The sequence below is a fragment of the Wolffia australiana genome, chromosome 14 (genome assembly GCF_029677425.1).
Source record: "Wolffia australiana isolate 7733 chromosome 14, ASM2967742v1".
NCBI lineage: Eukaryota > Viridiplantae > Streptophyta > Magnoliopsida > Alismatales > Araceae > Wolffia > Wolffia australiana.
This window is the reverse complement of record NC_135848.1, coordinates 260,591-286,643: the sequence shown is the minus strand read 5'-3', so window position 1 is coordinate 286,643 and position 26,053 is coordinate 260,591. Positions and strand designations below refer to the sequence as shown.

The window sequence follows — 26,053 nt, the reverse complement described above, 5'->3', positions numbered from 1 at the left end:
TGGAGTGGAATCACAGATACTTCAATTCACGACGACGTGCACGCCGCTGAGTGAAATTGTCGGCTTCCGGGGAGGTCGACGGGAGGTGGATTAGCCAGAAAACCTCCGCTCGACGACAAGAAATTCTGATCTGTCCTGTTAATCCTCGGAACGACTGCAAGCCTAATTTAGACCGATAATCCTCTCGAACATCAGCAAAAATTGAATCTTCCCGGTAGTCTTCTCGATCGGCAACAATATCTGAATGCTTTTGATAATCCTCTCGAACGGCAACAAAATCAGAATTCTCCTGATAATCCACCCGCTCAATGCCCGTTTATCAGAACACGGTCGAAGAACCGCCCAGACACGATCCAATGCCGGAATCGTCCAAGTTCACTGAATTCAGTGGATCGGCAGGAGTATCGATCGTTCGCTTCTCAGGGGCCTTAGGATCCCAAAATCAGAATTCAAAGGCCTTGATCGAAGACCGATAGTCTCTTGGCAGAGAATTAGTCTCGGTGGACGGACGAAAGGAAGGGCTCTTTCCCTTGACGATAAAACGATGGACGGACGAAACACATCGCCAACGCGACGAAAACACAATGACGAGAATGGGAAAATGAAACACAAAACACGACAAAGGACGATGAAAAAACAAAATGCGATAATTTGAGCAATTTAACCCGATCTTCGATGACGGCGTCGGGCGGCGCGGACGACGTCGTCGACGATCTTTGATGGCATGCGCCATCACTCTGAACATAGATCCAAAGCATCTACAACCTGAAGACCCACTTTTTTTGCTTTCCCCTAGTTATTGTGGAAGCTTGCAATTGATGTTTATTGAATTGATCCATTAAACTCAAGAACTCTTGATCTGAAAGGAACACTGCTATCAACTCAAAGAGAAGATTGTACGTTGGTATTCTTCAAGAATATTAGAGGAAGACGTAAAAAAAATCTATTTTACAAGAAATAAGTCAAGTGGTGAATTCATCTAAACTTATCTAAAAAAATATCATAGTCGTAAATAAGATGGCCTTTGACTTATTGAAAGATGGCTTCCATATACAATGGTGCAGTAGGTTAATGTACAAGGAAACTGCCTTCATTTTCAGTAAATTTTTACTATAACATCTTATGAAGTGATTTTCGATAACTGGGCTTGAGATTCGTTCAAAAAATTAAGATATGAAGAGTTTTTAGTTGGACATAAACACTCTTATAATTTCTTCTACCAAAAAGTATATGGCTGTCATTATAGACTTCATCTGCTTTACTGCGATGAAATTTCTATTTCTTGGCGTCCTGTAGTTTAAAATTTTGATATTTTGATTTTAAAAATCGTTAAAATAAAATAGCAACCTCAAACCGCTAACTCATCCATAGGTTAGTGATAATGCGTCAACTCGTCCAATTTAAGAGTGCAAAAGCATGAGAAGGGCCAAATATTAATATGATATAACTAGTAAAAAATATCATTTGATAAACATAACATAGTGTGAATAATGTTTCTCGGGTTTTTGGAAGTGAAATTGCATTACGATTTATGTGGTCTGGATATTATAATTTAGGACAAATGATGTAACAGTTAATATTCTCGAATAAGCGCAACAATAACAATCCTTTCAAAATATCCAACCTGTCATTTTCGTTCAAAGCACATTAACTCGAAATGTCCAGGATAACTATTTTTATAGTTTCACAAAACGCATCAAGGCATTCTTTCCATGTCATTCAAATTTTGTGATTGTCAAACCTAGAGAACCAAGAATCACTAATCAGAAATAAGCAGATGCAGAACTAACACTACTCAAACGCAAATAATTCTCGGTGAGATTATTACCTAAATGCATGAATATTTGAAAAGTTGGAATCCTAGATGATGGTATACAGTAATTCGTAATAATATATTCGATAGAATAAGTTAGTATTACTTAAAAACAAACAACAAATTCATAGAGTTGATGCCTTTCAAAATCAAGAACTAAAATCAAAACCTTATAGTAGAATCCTGCTAAGAATCAAACTCTTCATCGAATCTACGTCATCGGCGTTTCATGGTTTACTGGTCTAATGTCTTTAGTTGGCAAATCATTTGACTTTGATTAGCCGCCAAGAAATTAGGACATAGTATTGGGCAAGTAACCCCAACAGGCCCGCTACGATTGAACTTAATTATAATTATCCATCCGAGGCCCTGACATGCGTCCGAACTTTACTATCATCCTGATCGAACAGTCCATTGCACGACTGGCGTTCAAGCTGCAGTGGGGGGAGGACAACAAATAAAAAACCCTGTGCGCCGCCAGATGCAGCGATTCGGCGAGACGCGACCGGGACGTTATCAGTAGAAAAACAGAGTAAAACAAAATGCAGAAGAAGGAAAATCCGAGTTTCGGCTGGTAGAGCCAGTCATCTCTGAGTTTCGGCTGCCTAGAAAGAAGAAAAAAAATGTTAATTCTTAATACATGCATGCATGGATACGGAATTCGCCGGGGTGGGCCTCAGGCGGCGGCGCCGCCAGAGGGAGCGGCGAGGGGCTTCCCTCTGCCCATGGAGAAGCCGCGCGTGCCGTCCGGCATTCTGGGTCCTATTCGAGGGCTGTTCTTGCCGGAGTTCTCGCCTTGGCCGGAGCTCGCCGGCGGCGCCGCCTGCGGAAACGGCGAAAGGATCCCCTTGCCACCGTCCACGGCCGGCCGCGGGCTACGCGGCGACGTCTGCGTGGCGAGGGCGAGCAGCCCGCGCGCGGGCAGTGCCTGAGCCGCGCTCCCGCGCAGCTTCTCTCTCCCGCGAGCCGCCCACGTCCTCGCCGCCGCGGCGACGAAGCTCTCCTCGCTCTGCGTCGAGATAATAGCGCAACGTAAGGGATGAATGCAGCACAAGATGACGAGAGTTTGAAACGTGGGACGCCATGTTTACTTGGCTGCGCTCGAGAGAAGGAGACGGTGGCTGAGATGACGCCATCGGGGAGTCGTCGTCCTCGGAGTTGATGTCGAAGGTGTCGCAGTCGGCCCTCCTCCCTCGGATCACCGACCTCGGCTGGAAGCAGGAGGCCAAAGTCAAGCAACGAGCGCTTCCGAAATGGAGATCCGTAAATCTTTATCGCTATCTCTCACCGTCTTCCGGAGCAGGATTCTCACGCGCAGGCCTTTCCTCCAGTTTCCTTGGTCGTTTAGTCTCTCCACCTGCGATCGAAACCAAACTGCAGCGTTCAGATCTAGATCCAAGGATCTCCAAAGTTGGACGAGATGAGATCGAAGAAGATGAGAGAAATCTAGTAGGGGGCTGACCGCCCTCTCTGCCTGATCTGCGGTCTCGTACTCCACCAGAGCATGCAGCTGGAAACAATACTTTAGAAATTAGAAGTTGAGGGAGCAGAAGAAGAAGAAGAAGAAGAAGAAGACAAAGATGAAGAAGAGGGAGAAGAAGATGAAGAAGAAAAACAAAAACAAGAAGAGGAAGGATAAGAAGGAAAGCAACAAGAAGAAGAACCAAAACAACAAGAAGAAGAAGAATAGGAAGAAAAACAAAAATAGAAAGAAGAAGACGAAGAATAAGAAGGAAAAACAAAAATAGAAAGAAGAAGACGAAGAATAAGAAGGAAAAAACAAGAAGAGCAACAACAAAAACAAGAGGAAGAAGAAATTAAACAAGACGAAAAAGAAGACCAAAGATAATAAGAAGAAGAACAACAAAAACAAGAAGAAGAGCAAAAACAAAAACAAGAGGAAGAAGACGACGAACAACAAAAACAAGTAGAAGAAGAAGAAAAACAAAAGCAAGAAGAAGAAAAAGGAAAACAACAAGAACAACAAAAACAAGAAGAAGAACAAGCACAAGAAAAAGAATGACAAGAAGAAGAGGAAAAGTAGCAGTAACAAGAATAGGCAAAAAAACAATCACAATAATTAGAAGACCAAGAAAAAGAATGAAAGATGAAGAAGAAGAATTGTTGCGCCCGAGGACACCTTGTTACTAATGACCAGCTCTGGCTTCAGGGATCGGACGGCGCTGGGGCTGTCCTGCGGGCGGCACACCTTGATATTCCTGACGCTGTTCGCAAAGATACCACCGGTGAGAGCGAGATAGAAGAAAACAAAGGACGGGGAGCTGGACCGCACCTCCCAGCAGCTCTGAAGATCTTCTCGAGGTTCCGGCGTGAATAATCCTCTGGCAGGTTCTCCGCCACGACAGTCCGGCACTGAAGAACGAAATACCTCATCAAACCACAGAAACAGCCGAGCAAGGGTCGAGCAGAGGGGGCACCTGAAGCTCCTCCCTTTCTCTTTCCGAGAAGGCTTGTCTCCTCCGGACTTTGCTCCCATCCTGGCTGATAACCTGCAGGTGGGTAGATAGTGCGTGAGAGACACAGAGATAATGCTCAGTCTCTAGCGAGAAAAGAGAGCAAGGGGAAGAGGAGTCTCACGAGTCTGGACGAGGACCGGAGAGCGGCGGCCAACTTCTGGTGGTGGTCGCCGCCGCCTCCGCCGCCGCCGCCGCCGAGGGACTTGACCTTCTTCATGGGCGCCAGAGGCTCGTTGACGGAGAGGCTGGAGCTGCAGAGCTCATACTCCACCTGCGCAGGGAAGAAGAAGAAGAAGAAGACGATGACGATGACGCGGAGCAGGAGGAAGAAGACCAAGTGTCACGAAGCGAGGACCTGGTCGACGTCGGAGAAGACGTGCGAGGGGTCGTGGGCGGCGACGAAGGGGAACCAGTCGCCGTCGCCGGCGAGGAAACCGTACCAGGGGTGGAAGACGCCGGCCACCGCCACCGGCGAGTGCGCGTAGGGAACGAACTCCGGCGCCTCCGCGTTGAGCTTCGACCCCCCCTCCCCCCTCTCCTGCTCTCCCTCCGCCTTGCCGTCCGCCATGTCCACGCCCTCTCTTCTCTCTCTCTCTCTTCCCTCGTCGCCTCTTCTGTATCTCTGCCTCAGCTCGCGTTTCTCTCTCCACCTGGGTTTCAACGGTGGGGAGCGCAAGCAGCGGCAACAGAGGAGGGCACTTGTGTCCCTCCCTCGCCTCATTGAGGGACGAGGAGAGGGCCTTCTTTCCTCCTATTTTTGTATTTATAGCAAGTGCCATTTCTCTATTTCTCTGTTTCTCTACCGTCGCCGCAATGCATGCAGGGCGGGAGAGGGGGTGCGACCCGGTCAGCTCTTCCCCACGGGCCAGAACTTGCTGGCCTATTGGGCTTACTCTGAATGGGCCGGCCCATTGGGCGAGGAGGAAAGAAACAAGTAGCGGATCGGGGGCGGCGGGAACAGATCTGCAGGAGATGGCTAACGCCTGGAGGAGGGAGAGGGCGGCCCGCTGGCCGGCGCTGTCGCTGCGGGGCTTGCTCGCGGCGGGGCTGCTAAGCGCCGTCGTCGTCGTGCTCTGCCTTTTCTGGCGCGCGGCGGTGCCGGAGGGGGGGTTTCGCGGCGGGGCCTGGGCGGCGGCGAAGGGCCCGATCGAGCCGTTGGACTGCCGGGGCAGCCCGCAGGCTTGGCCGGTGTTCGCCAGCTCGGTGGAGGGCCTGGCGCGGCCGTTTCTGTACTCGCTGGCGGACTTGGGGAGCCTGCCGGAGCGGCCGCACAAGAACATCGCGCGGATGCTCAAGGGCAAGCCCTTCCGCCGCCCGGACATCTCCCTCACCGTGCAGCAGATCCTGGGCGAGAGGAAGGCCGAGGAGGGCGGGCTGGTGGTGGACGTTGGCGCCAACGTGGGGATGGCCACCTTCGCGGCGGCGGCCATGGGGTTCCGCGTGCTGGCGCTGGAGCCCGTCCCGGAGAACCTCCAGCGGCTCTGCGACGGGCTCTTCCTGAACCGCGCCTGGGACCGCGTCACGCTCCTGGCGGCCGCGGCCTCGGACCGCTCCGGCAACATCACCCTGCACAAGCTGGTGGGGCGGCTGGACAACAGCGCGGTCTCGGCGGAGGGGGCGAGGATGGCGTTCAAGGACAAGGAGGAGGTGGCGGTGGGGGTGGCGGCGGTGCGGCTGGACGACGTGGTGCCGGCGGAGCGGAGGGTGGCGCTGCTCAAGATCGACGTGCAGGGCTGGGAGCTGCACGTCCTGCGCGGCGCCCGGGAGCTGCTCTCGCGGAAGCCCGGGGAAGCACCTTACCTCATCTACGAGGAGGACGAGCGCCTGCTCCGCGCCAGCAACGCCACCGCCGCCGACATCCGCCGCTTCCTCGCCGGCCTCGGCTACCACCGCTGCCAGCTCCGCGCCACCGACGCCCACTGCACCAAGGACTGATTATCTCGCCGTTCTTGTCCGTGGTCCTCTGTTAAAGAAGAATCAAGCATAAATTTAAGAAATTAAAAAAAAATTCCTGTTGCGGCAAGAGCTGAAGGAGCGCGGATTCAGATTTCAGACGAGCCGGTTGTTCTCCTTCTCGTCGTGCTGGAGTGGCCGGGGGGGCTGGGCGGGGGTCGCGGCAGGGTCGGCCGAGTTTCTCTGGGCGAGGGGCTCCGCGGCCGGGGCCATGGCGCGGGGAAGCCTGAGAGACCCCACGGCCTTGTCCATCCTCGCGGCAGCCTGATTCTCTTGTTCCGCCTGCGGCTGGTGCTGGGGCTGCGGCTGCGGTTCGGGGACGAGCTGGTACTGGGACTTGCGCCAGTTCTTGCGGCGCCTGGGCTTGGGCGCCGTTCCTTGGGTGTTGCCGATGTCGGAGAGGGCTTTACGGGGCTGCTGGCTGGCTTCGGCCGCTTCCTTTGGCTTGGAGGGGCGTCCGTCAGTTAAGGCGTTCTCGAGGAGCGATGCCGCCTGCGAGACCAGGTCGCGATGGCTTTCCCCGTTGGCGCATTTGGAGGGCAGGCAGCCGCAGGACGCGCCGCAGGCCCTCCCCGCCGCGCGGCACTCGCATTTTTGGGTCTTGCAGGAGGAGCTCTTCGAACAGGTGCAGCAGGCCTCCGCCGACGCGGACCCCTCCTGCGGCGTGCACGAGCCGTGATCGCCGGAGGAGGCACCGTCCTCGTCCGCCGGTTCGGCTTGGGGCCGACCGCCCTTGGTCCGGGCCTTCCCTCTCTGCCCAGCCTTCTTCTTGTTGGACTCCACCCAGTCGTCATCGTCCGAGTGCGACGCGTCCGAATCCCCCGAGTCGGAGGTGTCCATGTCCGTGAGATAGGTGCCCATGAACTGCGATTTTCTCGGCGCCTGATGCAGGATGGGCAAGTCAGCCAGAAAGGAAATTCTCAAATAATAGTATAGTATACAAATAAGGCTCATTCCTCACTACCTTGCGCAGCTCGTAAGTGGGTCCCTCATCACCCCAGAATGAAATCTTCGAATCATCAAACGTGCCCGTCGCGGCGTCCCGGAAGCGCTTCTCCCATGCCTGTTGAAAGGAGATGCAAATTTTTACTTGTATACATCTTATATATAAGTGGATCTAGCCGGCTCACGCACTAACCTGGATCTTCTGTTCCATTTCAATCTTCTGCACTTCCGACTGCCTTAGCAAATTGCCTACCCTGACAATCTTCTCCTTGAGCTCATCGATGAACTGATCCTTCTCCTGACATTCCGCGTGTTTACTCTGAGCTTGGCATTTTGATGCCGAGGCAAGGCCGAACAAGTAGTTGAGCAAGAGTTTTGCATCTCCAAGGGAGCGGACTTGGCTCCAGCGGGTTCTGCCGCTGAAGAGACGCTCCCGCTCTTCGGCCTCGGACAAGTGGGAGGCCATAGAGACGAGCGTGCTGGACGATGTGGCCAGCATGTTCTCCAACGCAGAGATTCTCGAGTTCCTCGCGCTGGGAGACATTCCCTGCCCGCAACCACTGTGAAAAGGACACAATAGCCTTGTGAGATGCTAGCTCGAATGCCATCGCATGACCAAATCAAGGTCCACCAACCTCTTCGTTTGCTGTTGTTTGATTCTTTCAGCCTCCTCCCTCAGCCTCGCTAATTCGTCCGCCATCTCAGATCTCCTGCATTCGCAGAGGACAGGATGAGCACAGCCAGAGTTGGATTACGAAAGGGCAATAAGAAAGTATGTTATGAAAGTATCCCCATTTTAAAAATATGCATGCATCAACGGTCTCGAGAGAGAGCAACTCATTTCCAAAGACATGACTGATGCCGCGATGCCACGGGCAAAAAGGTTAGGGGGCAATGAAAGAGACTTACGCCTTCAGCTGTTTCTCGTACTTGGATCGAACTTCATCAACTTGCAACATAACCTCGAGTTCATGATTGATCGCATGGATCAGCGCCTGTTGATTCGGTAGAAAAGGTGTCAGAACGTACGCTTTCTCAAGCAAGGAAAATTTGAATGAGGAAAATCACCTGGTGCGTATGTCCGTTGCCAAGTCCATTCCCTGCGCCCGTAAAGAAAAGAGGGAAAACGTTATTCGAGACTGTTCAAGAGGTTTGATTGAAAAACATGCAAACCTACCAGAATTTTCTCGAGATGAAACCTTCTTCGCTTCCAGAAGCTCCTTCAGCCTTTTTGTGGCAAGCGCGGCCTCTTCAGTCTTGCGTTGAAGGACCTTCGATTGAGAAAAAGATTCAAGGATTGAACATGGCCACCAAACATCTGCACCACATTAAGCGCGGGCAAATATTATAACAAACTGACCATTTTCTGCCTCTGGTTTAGGGACAACAATTTATGCATCTCGTATTCGTTCCTTCGGCCCTCTTTTTTTAACTGGACATAAAAGCACAATCAAGTCAGAAAATTACAGTAGATAACACATCCGAAAAGTAAACCAGGGAAATACGAGAAGGAGATTAGAAAATAAAATGATTCAGACCACAGTAAAAAGATTATATTACTGAAAATACATTGAAATGTAACGAAAGGGCAAAATTCTAGAGGCCTGAAATGGCCGTTGCTTGTCGCCTTAATCCAGAAAACAAATGGAGATAATCCGAATGCAGCCATCCCTGTAAGTTTTTCTGAAAGTATAGGCCACTAAATAACAATATGCAATCTATTGCGGATCTCCAACCATCAAATTTCTACGCCAACCGAGCCCCCAGAAAAATGGATACCTGCAGAACTTCCTTTTCTCTCGAAGCCTTCCAAGCCCTAAACTGCTCCGACTCGTGCTTGATCTTATGCTGAAGATTAACCTGTAGCAGGATTCGGCGCATCACGGGCCAGGAATGATATCATAAACTAGATCAGAGAGAAAGGATAAACATCTGATGAGCACCTTCTGAGACTTAATTCTCTGTATTTCATCGATCAATCTTTTCGCTGCTTCGTCACTTTTTTGCTTCTGACGCAAAAGCTGGGACTGCGCTTCCTGCTTCTTTTTCAGGTCGGACACCTAGCCAGAGAAAAGGAGCGAGGGTTAATACGTTTCTTAGTGTAGTTACAACACCAGAAAGCCAACGTACTAACCTGTGTTTCAAGAAGAGTCAATTTCTGAAGATACTCTTCTTTCAACTTCTGCGCACCATCTCCAGAAGCCGACGATATGTCGGCTATATTGGAGCGGAGATCCTCAATTTCTTTCTGGACAACAGTTTAAGAAATTTGAGTCCCGCGCCTAATTTGTTTGTGAAAAAATATTAAGGGAAAAAGGTTGTGGGTACCTGTAATACTTTCTTCTCGTGTTCAAGTTCAAATATTTTCTTCTCGTAGTGATGCTTGAGCACCGAATTGTCTCCTTTTGAGACTCTCTTCATTTCCGCCTACAAAATCAGAAACAAATTCCAACAATCAAACCAACCTATTCCAAAGAAATACAAAAGTCATTAACTCAAGGTACTTTTCACATTGGGTTAAAAACTCAAGATAAAATAAATCCTGGTTAGAAACAAGCCAAAGAAATTGCATGAAAATTTAAGAGCAGTAATCTGCCTCTAGGAGAATAGTACAAACTACCCTTGAACTTGCCGGCGGGAACAGAATAAAAAAGAGTTAGCCTTTTTTTCTGGAGAAACTTGATTGCAACTACCCGTTACATCATTAACATAAGTAAAACATAGACACCGTACCTCTTTCAGTTCTAGTTGCTTGTCTAACTCCTGAAGCTCTCTATCCAATCTCTCTTGCATAGCTGTGTGTTCTAGTTCCTTAACGTCGGTTACCATAGCCTCTGTACATGTCATAGAATATCCAAACATCAGATAGGATACGCAAATGAAAAAAAATGTTTCAGTGTATCATAGAGATGAGTAGAATGAAACAACAGAAGCTGATGCTAGCATTCCAAGACTCATGCGCACCCATATTAGACGCCTCAGCACCTTGTCCATCGGAAGAGGGTAATAACCCACGAATAGGGCCCTTCGAACAAACATCTTCATCATCCACGTCAAGGATATCAACGAGGCCATGGCGGCCAGAGCTTGAGAAGCTTTGGAGCCGGAGTAATTCTGTCTCCAAATCTTGAATCTTAGACACATAACTTCTCATTGTATCAACCTCCTGAAATCACAAATTGGTGTGGCAAGTATAAAGCATGAGAATATTTGTAGTTATCAGGTGCGATCTGGCGAATCATGAACTAAAACAATATATACCTGCTTCTGGTCAGCACCATCAATCTCATTCCATGACTTCCCTTTGCGGGACGATTCGATTTTTAGAACCAACTCATCTCGTTCAACCTACATTTTATTTATCGTCAGTACGGTCCGCCCTCAATGATTTTCAGGATTCATCGATCAAAATCACCTGAGCATCGAGAGCACGTTTTCCAAGACGTTCACAAGAAGTCTGGTACTCTTTCAATTTCTGATGCAACTCTGAATTACTCGACTCCAACAAGAAAATTTTATGCCGAAGGACCTGCCAGGTTTGAGAGAAGCATAATGTTTGTCCGACTAAATTGAAAAAGAGCTCCGAGTTAACTGTCTTGTCTGAAGAGAATGGTAAGACGTCAAACCTGCAGCTCCTCAGAAGGTGCAGCTCCATTGCGATAAAATAACAGCTCCGCATGTAATTGCTCAATTTCACTTCTCATTCTTTGCATCTGAGCGGCAACAGGATCATGATTCACCTAAAATTAACTCATGTAAGGAACAAGTTTCTTATGCGCAACGTTCATAAACTGGAAAATATCAGAGTTATCTTTCAAACACTAACCACTGCCTTATTTTGAATGTTCCGAGCACGATTGGCATATTTCAGAGTGTTGATTGTCTCTTCTGCATTGGTGTCTGCAGGACTAACACAAGCTGCAGCACCAAGCGCGTGAGGAAATGATAAAACAAACTAGAAGGCCCCCAGGGCCAGGCCTACGCTATGTTGCATTCTCGAACAGGACTTACCGATCATTACGGTCTTGCTGTTTCCACCCAAAGAATCCTGCAAAGTCGTACAATATTTCAATGACGAGGAAAAGATAACACACAGAATCCAAGAGCATGTGATATGATACAGCATTACGAACGATTCACGATTGGGAAAACTGAATTAACAAGAGAAAGCAATGTCAGATTAAGTTGAGGCAGAAAAGGCAGAATATCTACTTGCAACAAACGAGTAAGTTTGCTGTCACGGTAGGGAACGTGACCCCCGTCCTTTCGTTTCTTCTCATCACCCAGAGCACTGATCACATTCCCAAGGGCCAGCAAACCGCGATTTATGTGAATTCCTGTATAAAGCATGTAAATGTTGAGCTAAAAGCAAATGATATCAAAATTTATAAATATGGTAGTCAACACTGACTAGCTTATGTCAACAGTACCTTCTTTCAACCTCAATCCATCAGCTCCAGTACGTTTTGCACGTTCAGACCCAGCAAGGTCAACGAGATGAAATTTGGATAATACAATGTCGTCACAATCTTCACCGTGTGTCGGCCCAGAGACTGACGGCTTAGTATGCCTTTTCTGCTCCATATTTATGGTAAAAATAGCATGGGAACGGCTAAAACAAAAAATAAATAAACAAACATATTACTAAAGAAGATAACGGGTGATAAACAAGATAATAAAAGATAAATTAATTACAACAGTTTTGAGGATATGATGGGAAACCTTGATTGGCTGTTCATATTTGTGCTCCCTGTGGCTCGAGATATGGAACCACGGGTCAAGAACGACGCCATCTCCTCTTTGGAATTTACTTCTGCTTCAATCACGCCAGCAAGGGCAATTCCTCCGCTCGGTGTTTCTCTAATTTGGATTGGAGCTCTAGGTGCCGCTGGCTGTTTCGAGAAATTCGTCGCTTCATTTCTCAAAGCATGAGAATTCGTATCAAGTAAATCAAATACTTCTTCCTTAAAAATCTGCAAGGCGAGATAAATTCAATGAATAATTTTCGAAGTAGAGATAAATCCAGCTTCAAAAACATTTAAGATTCAGCAAGCCTGGTCATGGAATATGGAAACACATGACAAGAGTCCTAATAATATTTGACGACTCAAAGAAAACAAACCTCAATAAATGATACACGAATAAAATATTCAGTGCAGTTCGTCGTCTCTGACACTTTCGTAAAGATGCTATCCATTACTTGTGGGATTATACCATTGCTTCTACCATCTCCCGAATAATTTGTACCCATTGTATAGGTTTTGCCTGAGCCAGTCTGCATAAAGAGGAGTAATAACGCAAGTTAAATGCATCAAGAACGACGCATGAACAGTTCAAAAACATATTTACCTGCCCATAGGCAAGCACCGTCGTGTTGTAACCCTGGAAGAACGCGTCGACAAGGGGAGCTATACACTCTCCATACATTTCAGATGAAGGAAAGCATGAGGCCCCGTACACGTAATCATATGTAAAACTATGGGCCCCAATTTGTACCTAACACAGCACAGTAGAACTTGTTTAGGCAATAAGCATTATCGAACGAAGAAATTCATCACGGAACAAAAGGAAAATCCAAAAATATATAAAGCTGAAATCGACCTGAGGTTCCCCCGGAACGACGGTAATGCAATCAGTGCATCCATTAAGTAATTCTGGCTCTACAAGAGGCCGAATGTTAACTGCAACCCGAACGGCCTCGGCTTTTTCATGCTGCGCGGCCTTCCCGTCGGCCGCCTCCATTACCGACTTCTCCTGCGGAAGGCAAACACCAAACCGCGCATGAGAAAACTATCAGATCACCCACTGCATTACAAATTCAAATTGCGTGGGACAGTCAAGCGAACGAAATGACATAAACTTCGATAAAGATCACTCGCATCATAAAATAAAAATGTGAACAGACAGCTGCGTAGATCAAGAGAAGATGGATCGAGATCCACCTTGAGTGAAGATCGCAATGCCGTGATGCGATTCCAGATCCGCCGGCGACACGGCTGCCTGCTCTTCTCTAGTCGATCCGCGGCGACGCAGGCGGAGCGAAAAACCACGACGAACTGCAAGAATACAAAATGGCGGTCTACTGATAATTCAAATTCCGGGGACACGTGGTCTGCGTTGATTGCTCTCGCTCATCAATAGAAATCCCCCAAATGCCTAAAATACCCTTTCAAGGGCAGGAATCGAAGCTTGATAACCGTCCGTCGTCCGATCCATCGGGGGTCGCTGCGATGAGGCGAAGAACCAACGGTAGATTCATGTGTGTATCAAAGAATCTCTCACTCTTAATCTCAGCCGTCCATTTGATGGACCTCGAATTCGGAACTGTCCGGTGGACCTCCATGGGGGGCGCCTTAGGGCTCTCCTCCGCCTTCCACCCCGCCTCGGTTGCAACTTGAACTCTCGGCTTCGCTCTTCGGGGACGGAGGAGCTCTTCTTCTTCCCTCAGCCGTTCGCTCTTCAAGAAGGGCTTCTCTCCGCCGCCCGTCGATCTCGGAAGAGTTTAATATCTTCTTGGGACGAGGTATTTCCCTGCGGGTTTGAACTCTGTTCAAGATTGGGTAATTTTTTTTCCTGCGGTTAATGGCGAACGACCACAGTTCAGTCATGGAAGACGATGGCGATGATGATTTCTTCCGCGAAGTGTATGGGAAGGAATATGCTGGTCCGCCTCGCTTACCCTCCGGAAACTCGCAGGATGTGCAGCGAGACAGTAAAAGACCTCTTCAGGCTGAAGATTATGATGCGGATAACGGAGGTGCCGACCCTTATGCTGTCCCTACGGATTTCACTAGTAGGGAAGCTAAGGTCTGGGAGGCTAAAGCGAAGGCTATCGAAAGAAATTGGAATAGGAGGAAAGAAGAGGAAATGATCTGCAAAATTTGTGGCGAGTCGGGCCACTTCACTCAGGTATCTTTGCTAGTATTTCTTTTCATAGATAGAAGGTTGTTAATCGTGGTGCTATTCATATTTATACGCTTCTCATCCCTGGTTCTCATTGCTTCTTCTTCTTTTTTCGAAATAATACCTTTTACTCCTGAATCTACTTCTGATATGTTGTGATATGCATCGGCTTCCTTCTGGTATGCATTCTATTGGGTCGTGAAAATTGAACAGATGTTGTGCAGATGATGATGAGCCCGATTTTTATCTCTTTTTTTCTGGACTTTTTGCATCGTCGAGCCCACGTTATGTTATAAGACCATCCTAAGCCATCATTATATTTGGAAGCGGATTCTCGTTTAGAATAATTTAATGAAGTTAGTATCCACTCTTTGAAAAGATCCACTTCGTTCCGAATTTGCATCGATTTATCATTTTTTTCTCCATGTGAGTCGTCCAAGTTCCTATGGCATTATTAAATGTCAATCTTCGAGGCACTATTACCAGGAAATAAAGATCATATGGATCCCTCGAGTTGTTACAACAGTGCGCACTAGTTGCCATATCATCCTTTGCACTGGTACCCGACTTGGGGACGGGATGTCTCCGTCTCTTGCGATTCTCGGGGTTTCAGTCCCTGGCACAGTATTTAGGTGCTTATTCACATAGGCTGCCGCTTTTGAATTCAATTTCTTAGTGTGAGCATTCCTGGATAGCCTATTTTATTTCTCGCGAAACAATAACCATCAGTGATTCACAGAAATCAGGAGTCAAGCCCTTCTTTTATTCTGGCTCTGGAAAGACTTTTTTTCAAATTCCAATCTCTACTAATATGCAGGGCTGCCCTTCTACGCTTGGAGGGGGTAAAAAATTTGCTGATTTTTTTGAGAGGGTTGCGGCAAGAGACAAGCGTGTGAAGGCCCTATTCTCTGACGCAGTGATCAGTCGGCTTGAAAAGGAGATTGGTTGCAAAATAAGAATGGATGAGAAATTTATCTTCGTTAGTGGTAAGGACAGGCTAATCTTGGCAAAAGGTGTGGATGCCGTGCACAAGCTGATTCAGGAAGGGAAAGAAGACGATGACAGGAGTAAGAGTCCACCCAAGAACTCTCAGAAATCATCCAAGTCCAAATCACCTGAAAGGAGTCCTCCTCGGCCGCAGTCGGCGGGACGTGAGGCCCGAAGCACATATCCCAGTCATCGAGACCCTACTCAAGTGGTTCATCAGCGCAAGGGCTTTTCTTCCCAGGAAAGGTTTGTCGAGGACCGTGCGCGCGAAGGGTCGCACAAGTTTTCTAGAGATTCTCCAGAAGGTAGGGCACCTCATAGACTATGTTTCCCACTTAACCTCTTCTTCCCAACTCCCATAGCCATATCAACTTGGAACTCGTATGTTAAAATATACTCGGTGCTATAGTGTTTGTTCCTGGCTGATGTGAAATTATGATGCAGTCTGCTATAGCCCGCTCTCAAGCTTTCTTGCCCCAGAAGGTAAGTTCAAGATTTTTATGAAACTGTAGTCTCTGCTAGTGGGGACCTTGTTCCGGTGGGGTGGATTGCATGTCTACGATTCATAAGCATCACCCAAAAGTTTTTCTTGTTGCATTGATCATTTGAATATGAGAAATGTCTCACGGAAATGCGCGAAAAACCAGCTCACGCAATCTCAATTTTATGAAGCTCATGGTAAGAACGGAGTGAAACGCCGCCAGGCAGCGCCTTCCAACTCGGATGTCGCGGGCAACCATGCATTTAGCAACAATGCCTATGATGCAGTGCACAAGCGAGCCACCGCCGCCGCTGCTGCAACAAGGACGGACCGCTGGGATACCGAGACGCCCATCGGAAAGCAACCAGATTTTGCCACCTACCCTCAAACAATGGAAGAACTGGAGGCAGAGTTCAAGAGGCAGGCGGCAGAGATGCGGATGCAGCACGACAAGGAAGAAGCGGAGGAGAAATCAAGGTACCAAGAGGTATTTTCTGTTCTTCCACTCTCGTTGAGTTAATTTGTACAAGCCCGCAATTTTTTTAGAAAAAACTCGGATAGTCCATAAACTAATGTAGTCTGGTGGCGTTGTTTGTTTGATGGCCAGAGGATTAGGAAGCTGAGAGCGGGCTTGGAAGGGAGGATGGAGGCGATGAGGGTGGCACAGGCAAAAAGACGGGAGGAGTTCCTTCGGGCGGAGGTCCAGCGGCGGATGATGGGGTGGCAGCAGATGGCGTGGTATGCCGCCACCCATGGCCGCAGTGGCAGCGGCAGCGGCAGCGGGGATGCCCGGGGTGCCATGTATGCCGCGATGAATGTGCGCGAGGCCTATCCAGAGTTTCCGCATTCGAGGAGAGAGGAGCTGGCGAGGGCGGCAGCCTATGGCGGCGGAGGCGCGGCGGCCATGGTAGATGCTTGGGGTGGCATGTACACGGCTGCCGGTGCCGCCGCGGCAATGGGTGGCACCCACGACTCGTACATCGACCGTCAGCTTTCGAGGAGAGAAGATAATGGCAGGGCCACGGGCTATGGCGGCGGGCCGGCGGCAGCGGCGGCGATGGATGCAGCTTGGGGAGGCATGTACGCAGCGATGAGCCCGCACGAGGGGTACGCAGAGTTCCAGCATTCTACAAGGGAGGATCGTCAAAGAGGCGAGCCCTTCGGCGGTGGAGGTGGTGGTCGGTACTGACCGTTATCTTCGCCTAGAAGACGATCGATCATGAATCATGGACTGTGATGTGAGTCACCGTTAAAAGAAAGAACCGACGAGAGAATCATGTTCAATGAACGTTATCCGATGGCATCATCCTCTCTGCTCCCAAGTCCCAATCAATGATGTTCCACCGTTGCTCGTAAAAGAACAACTAAAAAGAGACCTCTCCTCCCTCCCATGCCCATGGCAGCAGTCTGCTTCCTCTCTTCTTCTTCTTCTTATTCTTCTTCGCCGCCGCGGGTACTTGTATCCGCGAGCCGGCGAGAAGGCGACTACTGCTTCCAAAGCGCTCGGCGGGGGCTTCTCCCAGCTAACAGGATGTTCCCCTCTCTCGCAGCAGGTTCTAGGGCATCGCGCGCCGCCGCCGTCGCCGCCGCCTCTTCGTCTGCGGGGGGGGAAGGGGCGCCGCCGACTCTGGCGGAGTTGCTGGCAGAGATCGGCGCGGAGGACGACCTCGCCGCGCTATTCGGGCACCTCCAGCACGCCTGCAAGAGAATCGCGGCGCTGGTAGCCTCCCCCTTCAACGCCGAGCTCGGCCGCGCCAAGAGCTCGCCGGACTCCTCCTCCTCCGTCGGCACCGGCAGGGACGCCCCCAAACCCCTCGACGTCATCTCGGTACTCGCCTCAATCGACGACGATTAGGGGCTGGATTTTTAGGGCCGGAGTTGACGATTCTCGGTGCGCGCAGAACGAGATCATCCTGTCGTCGCTGAGGCGGTCGCGGAAGGTGGCGGCCGTGGCGTCGGAGGAGGACGACGAGGCCATCTGGTTGACGGACGACGGGCCGTTCGTGGTGGTGACGGACCCGCTGGACGGGTCGCGCAACATCGAGGCGTCCATCCCGACGGGGAGCATCTTCGGGGTGTACCGGCGGCTGCCGGAGCTGGACCATCTCCCGGCGGCGGAGAAGGCGGCGCTGAACGCGCTGCAGAGCGGCGCCCACCTCGTGGCGGCGGCCTACGTGCTCTACTCCTCCGCCACCATCCTCTGCCTCGGCTTGGGCGGCGGCGGCGCCCACGCCCTCACGCTCGACCGCGGCGCCGGCGAGTTCGTCCTCACCCACCCGTCGCTGCGCATCCCGCCGCGCGGGCAGATCTACTCCGTCAACGACGCGCGGTACTTCGACTGGCCGGCGGGGCTGCGGCGGTACGTGGACGATGTCCGGCAGGGGAAGGGGCGGTCGGGCAACAAGTACTCGGCCAGGTACGTGTGCTCGCTGGTGGCGGACCTGCACCGGACGCTGCTCTACGGCGGGGTGGCGATGAACCCGAGGGACCATCTCCGGCTGGTCTACGAGGCCAACCCGCTCAGCTTCATCGTGGAGAAGGCCGGCGGGAGGGGGTCCGACGGCAGGCGAAGGATACTCGACATTCAGCCCCAGGAATTGCACCAGAGGCTGCCGCTCTTTCTGGGTAGCCCCGAAGACATGGAGGAGCTCGAGAGCTATGGCGACGTGCAGCAGAAGTTCAACCCCGGCTACCAAGTCTGATGCCACCGCACAACCCAAAACCAAGTCTACCTCTCAACGCTTGCTGCTTGGGAAGGTGAATAAAAGCTTCAAATAAACTAAGGTCTTCTTCATCCTTCTCCTGTTTGCTATTATCCTTTCTTCCTTTTTTTCATCTCATCTCTGGGAATCGTAACTCGTGCCATGGATTGGAGGAGACCCACGAGGAAGGCTTCCCTCTCCATCACCATTCACAATTAGCAACGGATTATTTATAATTCTCAAGTCTGTTTGGGGCAAAACAGCAGACAGCAGTCGGCCTGAATGCTTAGTATTCTTCTTGCCGAAGCTTTGGGAAATATCATCCACATAATATTTCTCCTATTTTTCGTCCACCGGTGATTTTCCAATTAGTAAGATGATTATATAGGAGCGACCGAGTTTCTCGATCCTCCGGGGAGCGGACGATCTCCACCGGAGCTTGACGATCTCCGCCGTCGGGCACGATCTCCGCCGTCGGCCCCGACGGTGGCCCACTCGTCGTCGGCACTTGCCTCGTCGCCGACGCAGACGGCCCCCCCTCCGCCGTCTGCTGCAAAAACTCTCGCCTCCTCCAGCATCTCCGTCGGCTCTCGACCCAGCTTCCACATCCAGGGTGATGAAGATTTCTGCCATGGAAGGGAGCTCGAGCGAGAACCGGAAACCCTAGCGCCCGAGGAAGAAGAAAGAAAGGACTGGGGGCAACGCTGCCGGTCGGTTCAGGGCGGCCGTTTTTTCCTGAAGCGGGGTTCCACCCCTCTCGCCGACGTGAAGGATCTGCTGAGGGTTTCCTTTGGCGCGATTGTGCAAAATACATGGCACGGATATACGTTGGAAACCTGGACGCCAGTTTTACTAAAAGGGAGCTTGAAGACAAGTTTCGGGCCTACGGTGCTTTGAGAAGTGTATGGGTGGCCCGTAAACCTCCAGGTTATGCTTTTGTTGAATTTGCTGACAGAAGGGATGCTCTTGATGCTATCCGTGAGCTTGATGGCAAAAATGGATGGAGGGTTGAGATGTCTCATGGGGGAGGTAGCCATACTCGGGAGCGACATGTGGGGTCGGCTATGAAGTGTTATGAGTGTGGCGAGCCGGGGCATCTTGCCAGAGTGTGCCCGAGTCCTAGCCCCAGGCGACGAAGAAGCCAAAGCTATGGCCGTAGGGCCTGGCGGGCCCCCCCGCGCCACGGACCGAATGACCGGGCGGGCAAACGGCGAAGTCCAGGCCGTGCGGGGTCGGAGGCCGACGCTGGCAAACAGAGTACTTTTGCAGACATACTCCGAGAAGCTCCGCGTGGGGCTGGCTCTGGTGCGCACCCTTTGACAGCCCGATTTGCCCAACGAGAAGAGCATTCCACACAACAGAAGCGACGGCTTGAACGAATCGACGAGAACTGTTGCTTCCGTTGCCTGGGACGCGGACATGTCGCAAAAGACTGCAGAGATCCAGTAATCTGCCGCCGATGCCGATGCACAGGTCACCGCCGATCCGAGTGCCCAATGAACCTTAAGCTGGGAGGCCGTGCTGACTCGAGAAGTTTCGCGGAGTTCAGAGTCACCTCTCTCATCGGGGAGGTTCAAGGAGGCGCTCCGACATTGGAGGCAGTTCAAGCAGGTTTGGCGGAACACGAGGCCCCGGGTTTGCAGGCGGATCTCCAAATGGTGGACGAGAAACAATTCCTACTTAGAAGATTGCCTCGGGCAGCAAGAGAAAACATCTGTGGATGGCACCAGCAGATGCCGGCGCAAGGAACAGTTAAATGGCGGGGAGTCAAAAAGACAGACGGGGGATGCAAGATAAAGAACGGTACGATCTTGGTGGAGGCTCATGGCATTCCGTTCGGATATTGCTTAGTGGAACACGCAGCCCATATGGTGCGAAAATTTGCTCGCCTTCGCCGGATTATATCCACCGGGCTGGAGAGCGGAGACCCTCTAATCACAGTGCTTGAAGTGGAACCCCACAACGTCGGCATGCTCCCTCGATCAGTTTTATGCGAGGCGGCCCCAGGGGCCCCGGTTGTCCAGCTCTTGGTGGTCCCACCGCCTCCTCCCCTTCCTCGATCGGCCAACTTTGTGATGGTCGGGAACCCCCCCACAGGCATCGAAGGGGATGGACGGTCCTTCAGGGGAACCTCAGGGCCTCAGGCAGGCCGAACAGAGTGGAGGCAAAAGTCTGCGGCGCTTTCCACGATTGGCTTTGAGAGCGTTTCTTCGCTCATTCAAAATTTGGGGCGCAATCCTCCGACAACGCGTGATGCAACTCCTGAGTAAGCAGCCAAGAATGACTCATCGGAGGGGAGAGAAGCATGGACTCAAGCAACAAGGGAAGGTGTCATGGCAGACGAAGGGGCCACCTCCCCAGCTGCCCCTATCGCGGTTGAGCCCAGCTCCCAGGGGACAGCGCCAGAACGTGTTGAACATCCCAAGACGAGAATGATTGCGGAGGCAGCAGGAGCTATGATGGCTTCGACAGTAGAGGGCGCCACGGTAGCCTCCCCATGAATTGCCTCTCATGGAACGTGCGAGGCCTCCGTGACGAGCAAAGGCGAGGAGTAGTGGGAAGATATATCAATGAATGGGGGGCAAAGGTGGTGTGCATCCAAGAGACTATGTTAGAGCAGGATCTACCCCAAGTGTGGGGCGCCCTCGGGCGGGGGGCTGATGGAGCACACGTAACGGGTGATGCAATTGGCCGATCAGGGGGTATTGCAGTGGCTTGGAGGGCGGAGGACTTTGATAAGCTGGAGGAGTGGAAAGGGCGGCATGTGGTTGCGGCCCGTTTGTCCAACCGTGAGGACGTGCGGACATGGGTGGTGGCCTCGGCCTACGGACCACCGGCCTCGCGAAGAGGGGAACTGGGGGAAGATATTTACGCCTTTGCCCACAAATTCCAGGAGCTCCCGATTCTCATTAGGGGTGATTTCAATGTGATGGCGGCGAGGACAGGCCGAATGGCTTGGGGGATGGACCCAGGTTCGGGCGGAGTTCAGGAACCTACTGCCAATCAGGACTTCAAGAAATGGGGCTCTCGACCGACGATTCACCCGGAAGCGCAGCAGGCCCTCCAGTGCGCTCTCGGCTCGATCGATTCCTATGCTCCATCGCGCTGCTGGAGATGTTTCCGCTCAGAGGTCACGCCCCGACCCCGCCTATTTCTGATCATACTCCTATTTCCTGGCAGGCACAAACAGGAACTGCAAAGCCCCCTATTTCAAGCTAGATCGTTCCTGGTTACGAGAGGAGGGCTTCAAGAGGCGAGTTGCCGAGTGGTGGGGTACCGTTCCTGCTATCGGATCAGCGTCGGCACGGCTGGCTACTAAGCTGACAGGGCTCCGCCGACACCTCATCGACTTCCGCCGGAAGATTCGCGAGGACCGGAACCAAACCAGGGACGCTGCTCTTGCGGAGATACAACGATGGGACAGAGAGGAGGATAGCCGGCCTTTATCAGCGGAGGAGTTGGCGACGCGTCAAGCCCATCGGGACGTAGTGGTTGAGGAGGATTTAAAGACTGAAATGGACTGGCGACAGCGATCACGGCAGCTTTGGCTGGCGGCAGGGGATGCACATACCCGCTTCTTCCATCAAGCAGCAAGTGGGAGACGAAGAATGAACAAGATCAATCATTTACGGGTGGAGGGGACAGTGGTCAGCGGCCAGACGGAGGTTGGACGTGCCCTAGCTAACCACTTTCGGGCTTTCTACCGTCGGGGACCGCGTAACAAATGGAAGTGGTCTGGAGCTGACGCACCCAGGATCTCGGAAGAGCAACGAACTAAGCTAATCGAGCCTTTCTCAACTGAAGAGGCTCAGCTGGCCATTCGTGGGTTGAATGCTGAAGGGGCTTCGGGACCGGACGGCATGCCAATTTTCTTCTACAAGGAGTGCTGGGATGTGGTGGGTCCGGAGGTCATGGCGACTTTGGAGGAATTCCGGAATGGTACCTGCGAGATGGACCGGCTGAACAAAGCTTATATCGTGCTTATCCCAAAATGTCTGGGAGCTGAACAAGTGGGAGAGTTCTGGCCCATCGCTCTCTCCAATTCGATATACCTGATCATCGCCAAGGTACTTGCCAACAGACTCCGCGAGGTAATCGGCTACTTAGTGAGCCCTCTTCAATTTGCTTTTGTCCCGGGTAGACACATGGTGGAGAGTGTGGTTGTGGCAGAGGAAATTCTTGCGGCCTGGAGGCGAACAGGCACCTCCGGATTTATGTGGAAGGTGGACTTCGCCAAGGCATATGATACGCTTGACTGGCGATATCTCTGGAATGTATTGCGCAAGCGTGGTTTCCCGGAGGTTTGGGTGCGATGGATGAAGCTCTGCGTAGCGACCAGCACTCTTGCAGTCCTAGTCAATGGCCGACCTCAAGGGGGCTGGATCCACCCCCAAAGGGGTATCCGGCAAGGATGTCCACTGGCCCCGCTTTTATTTATAATGGCGGCGGACACCTTGACGCGGTGCTCAGAACGGTTGTGTGCAAGGGGGCTGCTCAGAGGATTTCACACCCCTGGCTGGCCTAGCGGGATCCCACTCCTTCAATATGCAGACGACACTACTTTTTTCATCGAGGGATCGGTGGAGGAGGCTGAGAACCTCTCGATCTTGCTGGACATCTTCTCCGATTTCTCTGGACTCAAACTGAATAGGGCCAAGTCTACACTCGTCGGTATCGGGCTATCTCCAGAAGATTTGTGTCAGTGCTCCCAACTTCTATATACGCCGATTGGCTCCCTGCCCATTCGGTATTTGGGCCTGCCTCTCACTGATGGCCGAGTTGGAGCACGGGAATGGCAACCGGTGGTGGAGAGGGTTGAACAGCGGCTGGGAGGCTGGCGAGGTCGTCTCTTGTCTCGAGGAGGGCGACTGGTCTTGGTGAAGGCTGTGCTAGCCGCGATTCCTCTACACTTCATGTCAGTCTTCAGGATGCCGGTGAGTGTTCGTAGAAGGCTTGAAAGCTGCATGCGGCGATTTTTTTGGAGCGGGCCCAGTCAAGGGGAATCGAGGGGCGTGGCCCTCGTCAGCTGGGACACTGTATGTCTCCCCACGTCACAGGGAGGCCTCGGTGTCAGGCACATTCAGCACACCAACATGGCTCTGCTGATCAAATGGGTACGTCGACTGATGCAGCCTCCATTAGATCAGGTCACGGCGGTCCTGCACGACAGCTACAGAAGGGAAATGGACTGGGAGCAATGGGCTACACCCCTCCGAGGGGACTCCGCTTTCATCAGGGGGCTGAGGGGGGTCTTCGCCAAGGCTCAGCCTCTCTTTCGGCCGAAGCTAGGGGATGGAACCAGCCTTCGATTTTGGTTGGACGATTGGACCGGTCTTGGGCCCCTACGAGACCTATTCCCCAGATTATATGGTCTCTCGCCCGCCCCTAGTGCCCCGGTTCGGGGGATGTGGGACAATGCGTGGTGCCCAACATTACCTGCCCATCTTTCCGAGCAACGAATGGAAGACTTCCTCCAGTTACAGCAATTGATTGCCTCTTTGCAGCCGCAAGAAGGGGCGCGGGACACCTGGGAGTGGCGAGGAGCCAGTTTTTCGGCCAAAACTGCATACCGCATTCTGCGAGGACAGGGGAGTCCAGCAGACCGCTCCCTCATACCCCGAAGTCGAATACTGTGGAGGCGGCGAATCCCACTGAAGGTGAAAATCTTCGGCTGGCTTCTCTTGCGGCGTAGACTGGTGACGCGACAGTTCCGTCAACGCTGGTACACGGGGAATACTGCCGAATGTGTCCTATGCTCCGGGGCGGTGGAAGACTGTGGCCACCTGTTCTTCCGATGCCCGACGGCCCAGGCTGTGTGGCAGGCGGCCGGGGTGGGTAGCGTTGACCCCGCTACTGAAGAGGACTTTTGGAACTTCATCAGTGGTGGGTTGTTCCGCCGGGAGCCGGAGTGGCAACGGATCTTCGCCCACCTTTGGGCGATATGGCTACACCGAAATGAAGTCATCTTCAAGGGGAGGCCTCCCTCCGTCGATGCTATTCTGCACGACGCTAGGGGATTGGCAAATTTTTGGAAGAGAGGTGGCTGTGGCCCCCTGATTTCGTCCCCCTTGTAATGCATGACTTGATTTTCTATGTCATTATATCAATGGCAACGGGGGGTCCCTATTCTCTATGTCATTATATCAATGGCAACGGGGGGTCCTCAAAAAAAAAAAAAAAAGATGATTATATACTTAGTATAATGCTAGCTTCTTTATTATGTCCTGTGGCATGCAACGAAGAGAACTTGTGAAGTGGCTGATTCTGGTTTTACTTCGACTTTAACTCCATGACAAATGGTATGTTTATTTCATCGAGTAGGACTGACATCGTACAGGATGTCACGTTGTATAATAATGTGTCATGTTGTGTAAGGTAGAAAAATCCTTTGTCTTAGTGTTTGTTGAGCACTTTTCATTTATGCTATCCAGTGGATTCCTTCCTATTTTTGAATCGCCACGAAAGAGAAATTCGATTGGATAGGTGCCATATTTTTCATGCAAACATGTTACCACATACGCATTGGTATACTTCAAGTCTTCAAGCTACTCGGGTGAACAAGGTTATCAAAAAACATCAGAGACTATATGTGTTTGGAATATTTATAAGTTTATTTAATGAAGAATTGAATTGTTCCTATAACCATTCAGACCCGCCATCCTTGATGAACTCAAATTTGGGTGTTTATTTGTTATGGATCATTAAGTTTATCAATCAAGTTTATGTAAGTCCTTGATACTAAAAAAATTATGATTATTGATTGATGAGCAAGGGTAGTCCCCATGGGGAACGAATGTTAGGTCTCAATGTATTTCGAAATGATGATTAGTGGATGCCGAGAGATACCTTATAAGATAAGAAAGACGGTGAGTGAAAAATGTGATAAGGATAGATATATGTATCAATTAGTGTATACAAATATTTATAAAAATAAAATAAGGGAGCACGGTTAATGGATGGACTGATGTTGAGAAGAAGACGACAACATGAGTGCAAAGATATTGTAGTATCTTTCTTTCACTCAGCCCTCCAATGTAGATGAAATTTTAAGATGATTTTTACTTTGGCAATAGGGGGTCTCTCTACAAGTCCAAGTGGATTGATGGATAGAGGAGAGAGCCACAGAGAGACAACTTCACCCTTAGCACTTCAGCCCAAAATTCCTACACTGTTAGTTATTGGATTTTGAAGTTTGATATTCTCCTTTGTGACTTTTCTCTCTCTTCGCCAATCCACGTGTCAGATCAATGGTGTGCAAGAAAAATCCTCAGATTTCTGAAGAGGTTTATAAATTAATAATGCATATTTGTTGAATCCTTGTTTTCCACTTTTGCAAAGTGTTATTGGATTTTGAATTTGCATTTATTATGATTTTAATATCCATGTTTTGTGATCATAACATGTGTCATGCTTTCTTATTACATTTATGGTGATTAAAATGCCAGATTTTATACTGCTTCAAACTCTCTTACACGTCCATCACATTTATTGTGAATGAAATGGGTATTTTTTTCATGCCACCACGTCTCGAGACGACTTAAAATGATTAGATCACGATTATCAATTATAGCATTGCAATTCACAATAATTAGCGCATCTAAAATCTGTAATTCAAAATCAATGATCGGTCGCTATAATTTTGAAAATAGCATAAAAATATAATTTTGAAAAATCTATTTTGTCTCGCAAGATAATTATATATATGAATTGGACACTCAGAAATTCCGAAAAATATGAGACGATTTGAATTTTATTTTATTTATGAATATGATGCCAAAAACCTTCATACCTA

General features: G+C 50.5%; 6 protein-coding genes and 1 long non-coding RNA gene across 11 annotated transcripts; 5 read left to right on the top strand and 2 right to left on the bottom strand.

Annotated features, from left to right (window-relative positions):
* Positions 1-2,362: 2,362 nt before the first annotated feature.
* LOC144711626 (la-related protein 6C-like) lies at positions 2,363-5,144 on the bottom strand. The gene is made up of 9 exons (XM_078585616.1): positions 4,646-5,144; positions 4,412-4,561; positions 4,252-4,323; positions 4,107-4,186; positions 3,954-4,038; positions 3,276-3,323; positions 3,102-3,170; positions 2,905-3,024; positions 2,363-2,822 (listed from the first exon to the last, which is right to left on the bottom strand). Exons 1-9 carry the CDS (start codon positions 5,009-5,011, stop codon positions 2,490-2,492), a joined length of 1,323 nt encoding a protein of 440 aa, XP_078441742.1. The 5' UTR covers positions 5,012-5,144; the 3' UTR covers positions 2,363-2,489.
* A 96-nt stretch (positions 5,145-5,240) lies between these two features.
* Positions 5,241-7,191, top strand: LOC144711627 (FkbM family methyltransferase). Its single transcript, XM_078585617.1, has one exon. It carries the CDS (start codon positions 5,263-5,265, stop codon positions 6,223-6,225), a length of 963 nt encoding a protein of 320 aa, XP_078441743.1. The 5' UTR covers positions 5,241-5,262; the 3' UTR covers positions 6,226-7,191.
* On the bottom strand, positions 6,257-13,245 carry LOC144711625 (P-loop containing nucleoside triphosphate hydrolases superfamily protein). Of its 3 annotated transcripts, none has more exons than XM_078585613.1 (26): positions 13,131-13,245; positions 12,790-12,993; positions 12,538-12,684; positions 12,311-12,463; positions 11,911-12,161; positions 11,619-11,800; positions 11,401-11,525; positions 11,200-11,236; positions 11,015-11,106; positions 10,815-10,928; positions 10,604-10,717; positions 10,450-10,536; positions 10,153-10,354; positions 9,922-10,022; positions 9,517-9,615; positions 9,323-9,436; positions 9,132-9,248; positions 8,968-9,048; positions 8,549-8,620; positions 8,366-8,459; positions 8,257-8,288; positions 8,098-8,183; positions 7,824-7,898; positions 7,382-7,748; positions 7,208-7,306; positions 6,257-7,125 (listed from the first exon to the last, which is right to left on the bottom strand). In XM_078585613.1, exons 2-26 carry the CDS (start codon positions 12,928-12,930, stop codon positions 6,340-6,342), a joined length of 3,768 nt encoding a protein of 1,255 aa, XP_078441739.1. In that variant the 5' UTR covers positions 12,931-12,993; positions 13,131-13,245; the 3' UTR covers positions 6,257-6,339. The 3 variants fall into 3 exon arrangements, with proteins under 3 accessions (XP_078441739.1, XP_078441738.1, XP_078441740.1); XM_078585612.1 differs by having other exon boundaries at positions 12,790-12,942; positions 13,131-13,235; XM_078585614.1 differs by having other exon boundaries at positions 10,174-10,354; positions 12,790-12,942; positions 13,131-13,235.
* On the top strand, positions 9,013-9,564 carry LOC144711628 (uncharacterized). Its single transcript, XR_013583625.1, has 2 exons — positions 9,013-9,151; positions 9,240-9,564. It is a non-coding gene; the product is annotated as an uncharacterized LOC144711628 (long non-coding RNA).
* Positions 13,246-13,520: 275 nt separating the features above from the next.
* Positions 13,521-16,888, top strand: LOC144712274 (uncharacterized). Of its 3 annotated transcripts, none has more exons than XM_078586505.1 (5): positions 13,521-13,711; positions 13,793-14,097; positions 14,909-15,383; positions 15,751-16,046; positions 16,167-16,888. In XM_078586505.1, exons 2-5 carry the CDS (start codon positions 13,795-13,797, stop codon positions 16,746-16,748), a joined length of 1,656 nt encoding a protein of 551 aa, XP_078442631.1. In that variant the 5' UTR covers positions 13,521-13,711; positions 13,793-13,794; the 3' UTR covers positions 16,749-16,888. The 3 variants fall into 3 exon arrangements, with proteins under 3 accessions (XP_078442631.1, XP_078442629.1, XP_078442630.1); XM_078586504.1 differs by having other exon boundaries at positions 13,522-13,711; positions 13,788-14,097; XM_078586503.1 differs by having other exon boundaries at positions 13,521-14,097.
* Positions 16,788-18,399, top strand: LOC144712276 (Inositol monophosphatase family protein). The gene is made up of 2 exons (XM_078586507.1): positions 16,788-17,387; positions 17,461-18,399. Exons 1-2 carry the CDS (start codon positions 16,950-16,952, stop codon positions 18,259-18,261), a joined length of 1,239 nt encoding a protein of 412 aa, XP_078442633.1. The 5' UTR covers positions 16,788-16,949; the 3' UTR covers positions 18,262-18,399.
* A 151-nt stretch (positions 18,400-18,550) lies between these two features.
* Positions 18,551-21,164, top strand: LOC144712275 (uncharacterized). The gene has a single exon (XM_078586506.1). The coding sequence runs from the start codon at positions 19,074-19,076 to the stop codon at positions 20,529-20,531; it is 1,458 nt and encodes a 485-aa protein (XP_078442632.1). The 5' UTR covers positions 18,551-19,073; the 3' UTR covers positions 20,532-21,164.
* Positions 21,165-26,053: the final 4,889 nt, after the last annotated feature.

What these genes read in the sequence shown, in the direction of transcription:
- LOC144711626 (XM_078585616.1), bottom strand. Translation starts at nt 5,011, where the DNA reads ATGAGGCGAGGGAGGGACACAAGTGCCCTCCTCTGTTGCCGCTGCTTG. An exon ending in TCTTCTCCGACGTCGACCAG is followed by an intron (nt 4,562 to 4,645) that starts GTCCTCGCTTCG and finishes TTCCCTGCGCAG; the next exon opens with GTGGAGTATGAGCTCTGCAG. An exon ending in CTTCTCTCGAGCGCAGCCAA is followed by an intron (nt 2,823 to 2,904) that starts GTAAACATGGCG and finishes ATCTCGACGCAG; the next exon opens with AGCGAGGAGAGCTTCGTCGC.
- LOC144711627 (XM_078585617.1), top strand. Translation starts at nt 5,263, where the DNA reads ATGGCTAACGCCTGGAGGAGGGAGAGGGCGGCCCGCTGGCCGGCGCTG.
- LOC144711625 (XM_078585613.1), bottom strand. Translation starts at nt 12,930, where the DNA reads ATGGAGGCGGCCGACGGGAAGGCCGCGCAGCATGAAAAAGCCGAGGCC. An exon ending in ACATTCAAAATAAGGCAGTG is followed by an intron (nt 10,929 to 11,014) that starts GTTAGTGTTTGA and finishes AGTTAATTTTAG; the next exon opens with GTGAATCATGATCCTGTTGC. An exon ending in TGACTCTTCTTGAAACACAG is followed by an intron (nt 9,249 to 9,322) that starts GTTAGTACGTTG and finishes TTCTCTGGCTAG; the next exon opens with GTGTCCGACCTGAAAAAGAA.
- LOC144712274 (XM_078586503.1), top strand. Translation starts at nt 13,771, where the DNA reads ATGGCGAACGACCACAGTTCAGTCATGGAAGACGATGGCGATGATGAT. An exon ending in TTCTAGAGATTCTCCAGAAG is followed by an intron (nt 15,384 to 15,750) that starts GTAGGGCACCTC and finishes AATTTTATGAAG; the next exon opens with CTCATGGTAAGAACGGAGTG. An exon ending in AGAAATCAAGGTACCAAGAG is followed by an intron (nt 16,047 to 16,166) that starts GTATTTTCTGTT and finishes TTTGATGGCCAG; the next exon opens with AGGATTAGGAAGCTGAGAGC.
- LOC144712276 (XM_078586507.1), top strand. Translation starts at nt 16,950, where the DNA reads ATGCCCATGGCAGCAGTCTGCTTCCTCTCTTCTTCTTCTTCTTATTCT. An exon ending in AACCCCTCGACGTCATCTCG is followed by an intron (nt 17,388 to 17,460) that starts GTACTCGCCTCA and finishes CGGTGCGCGCAG; the next exon opens with AACGAGATCATCCTGTCGTC.
- LOC144712275 (XM_078586506.1), top strand. Translation starts at nt 19,074, where the DNA reads ATGGCACGGATATACGTTGGAAACCTGGACGCCAGTTTTACTAAAAGG.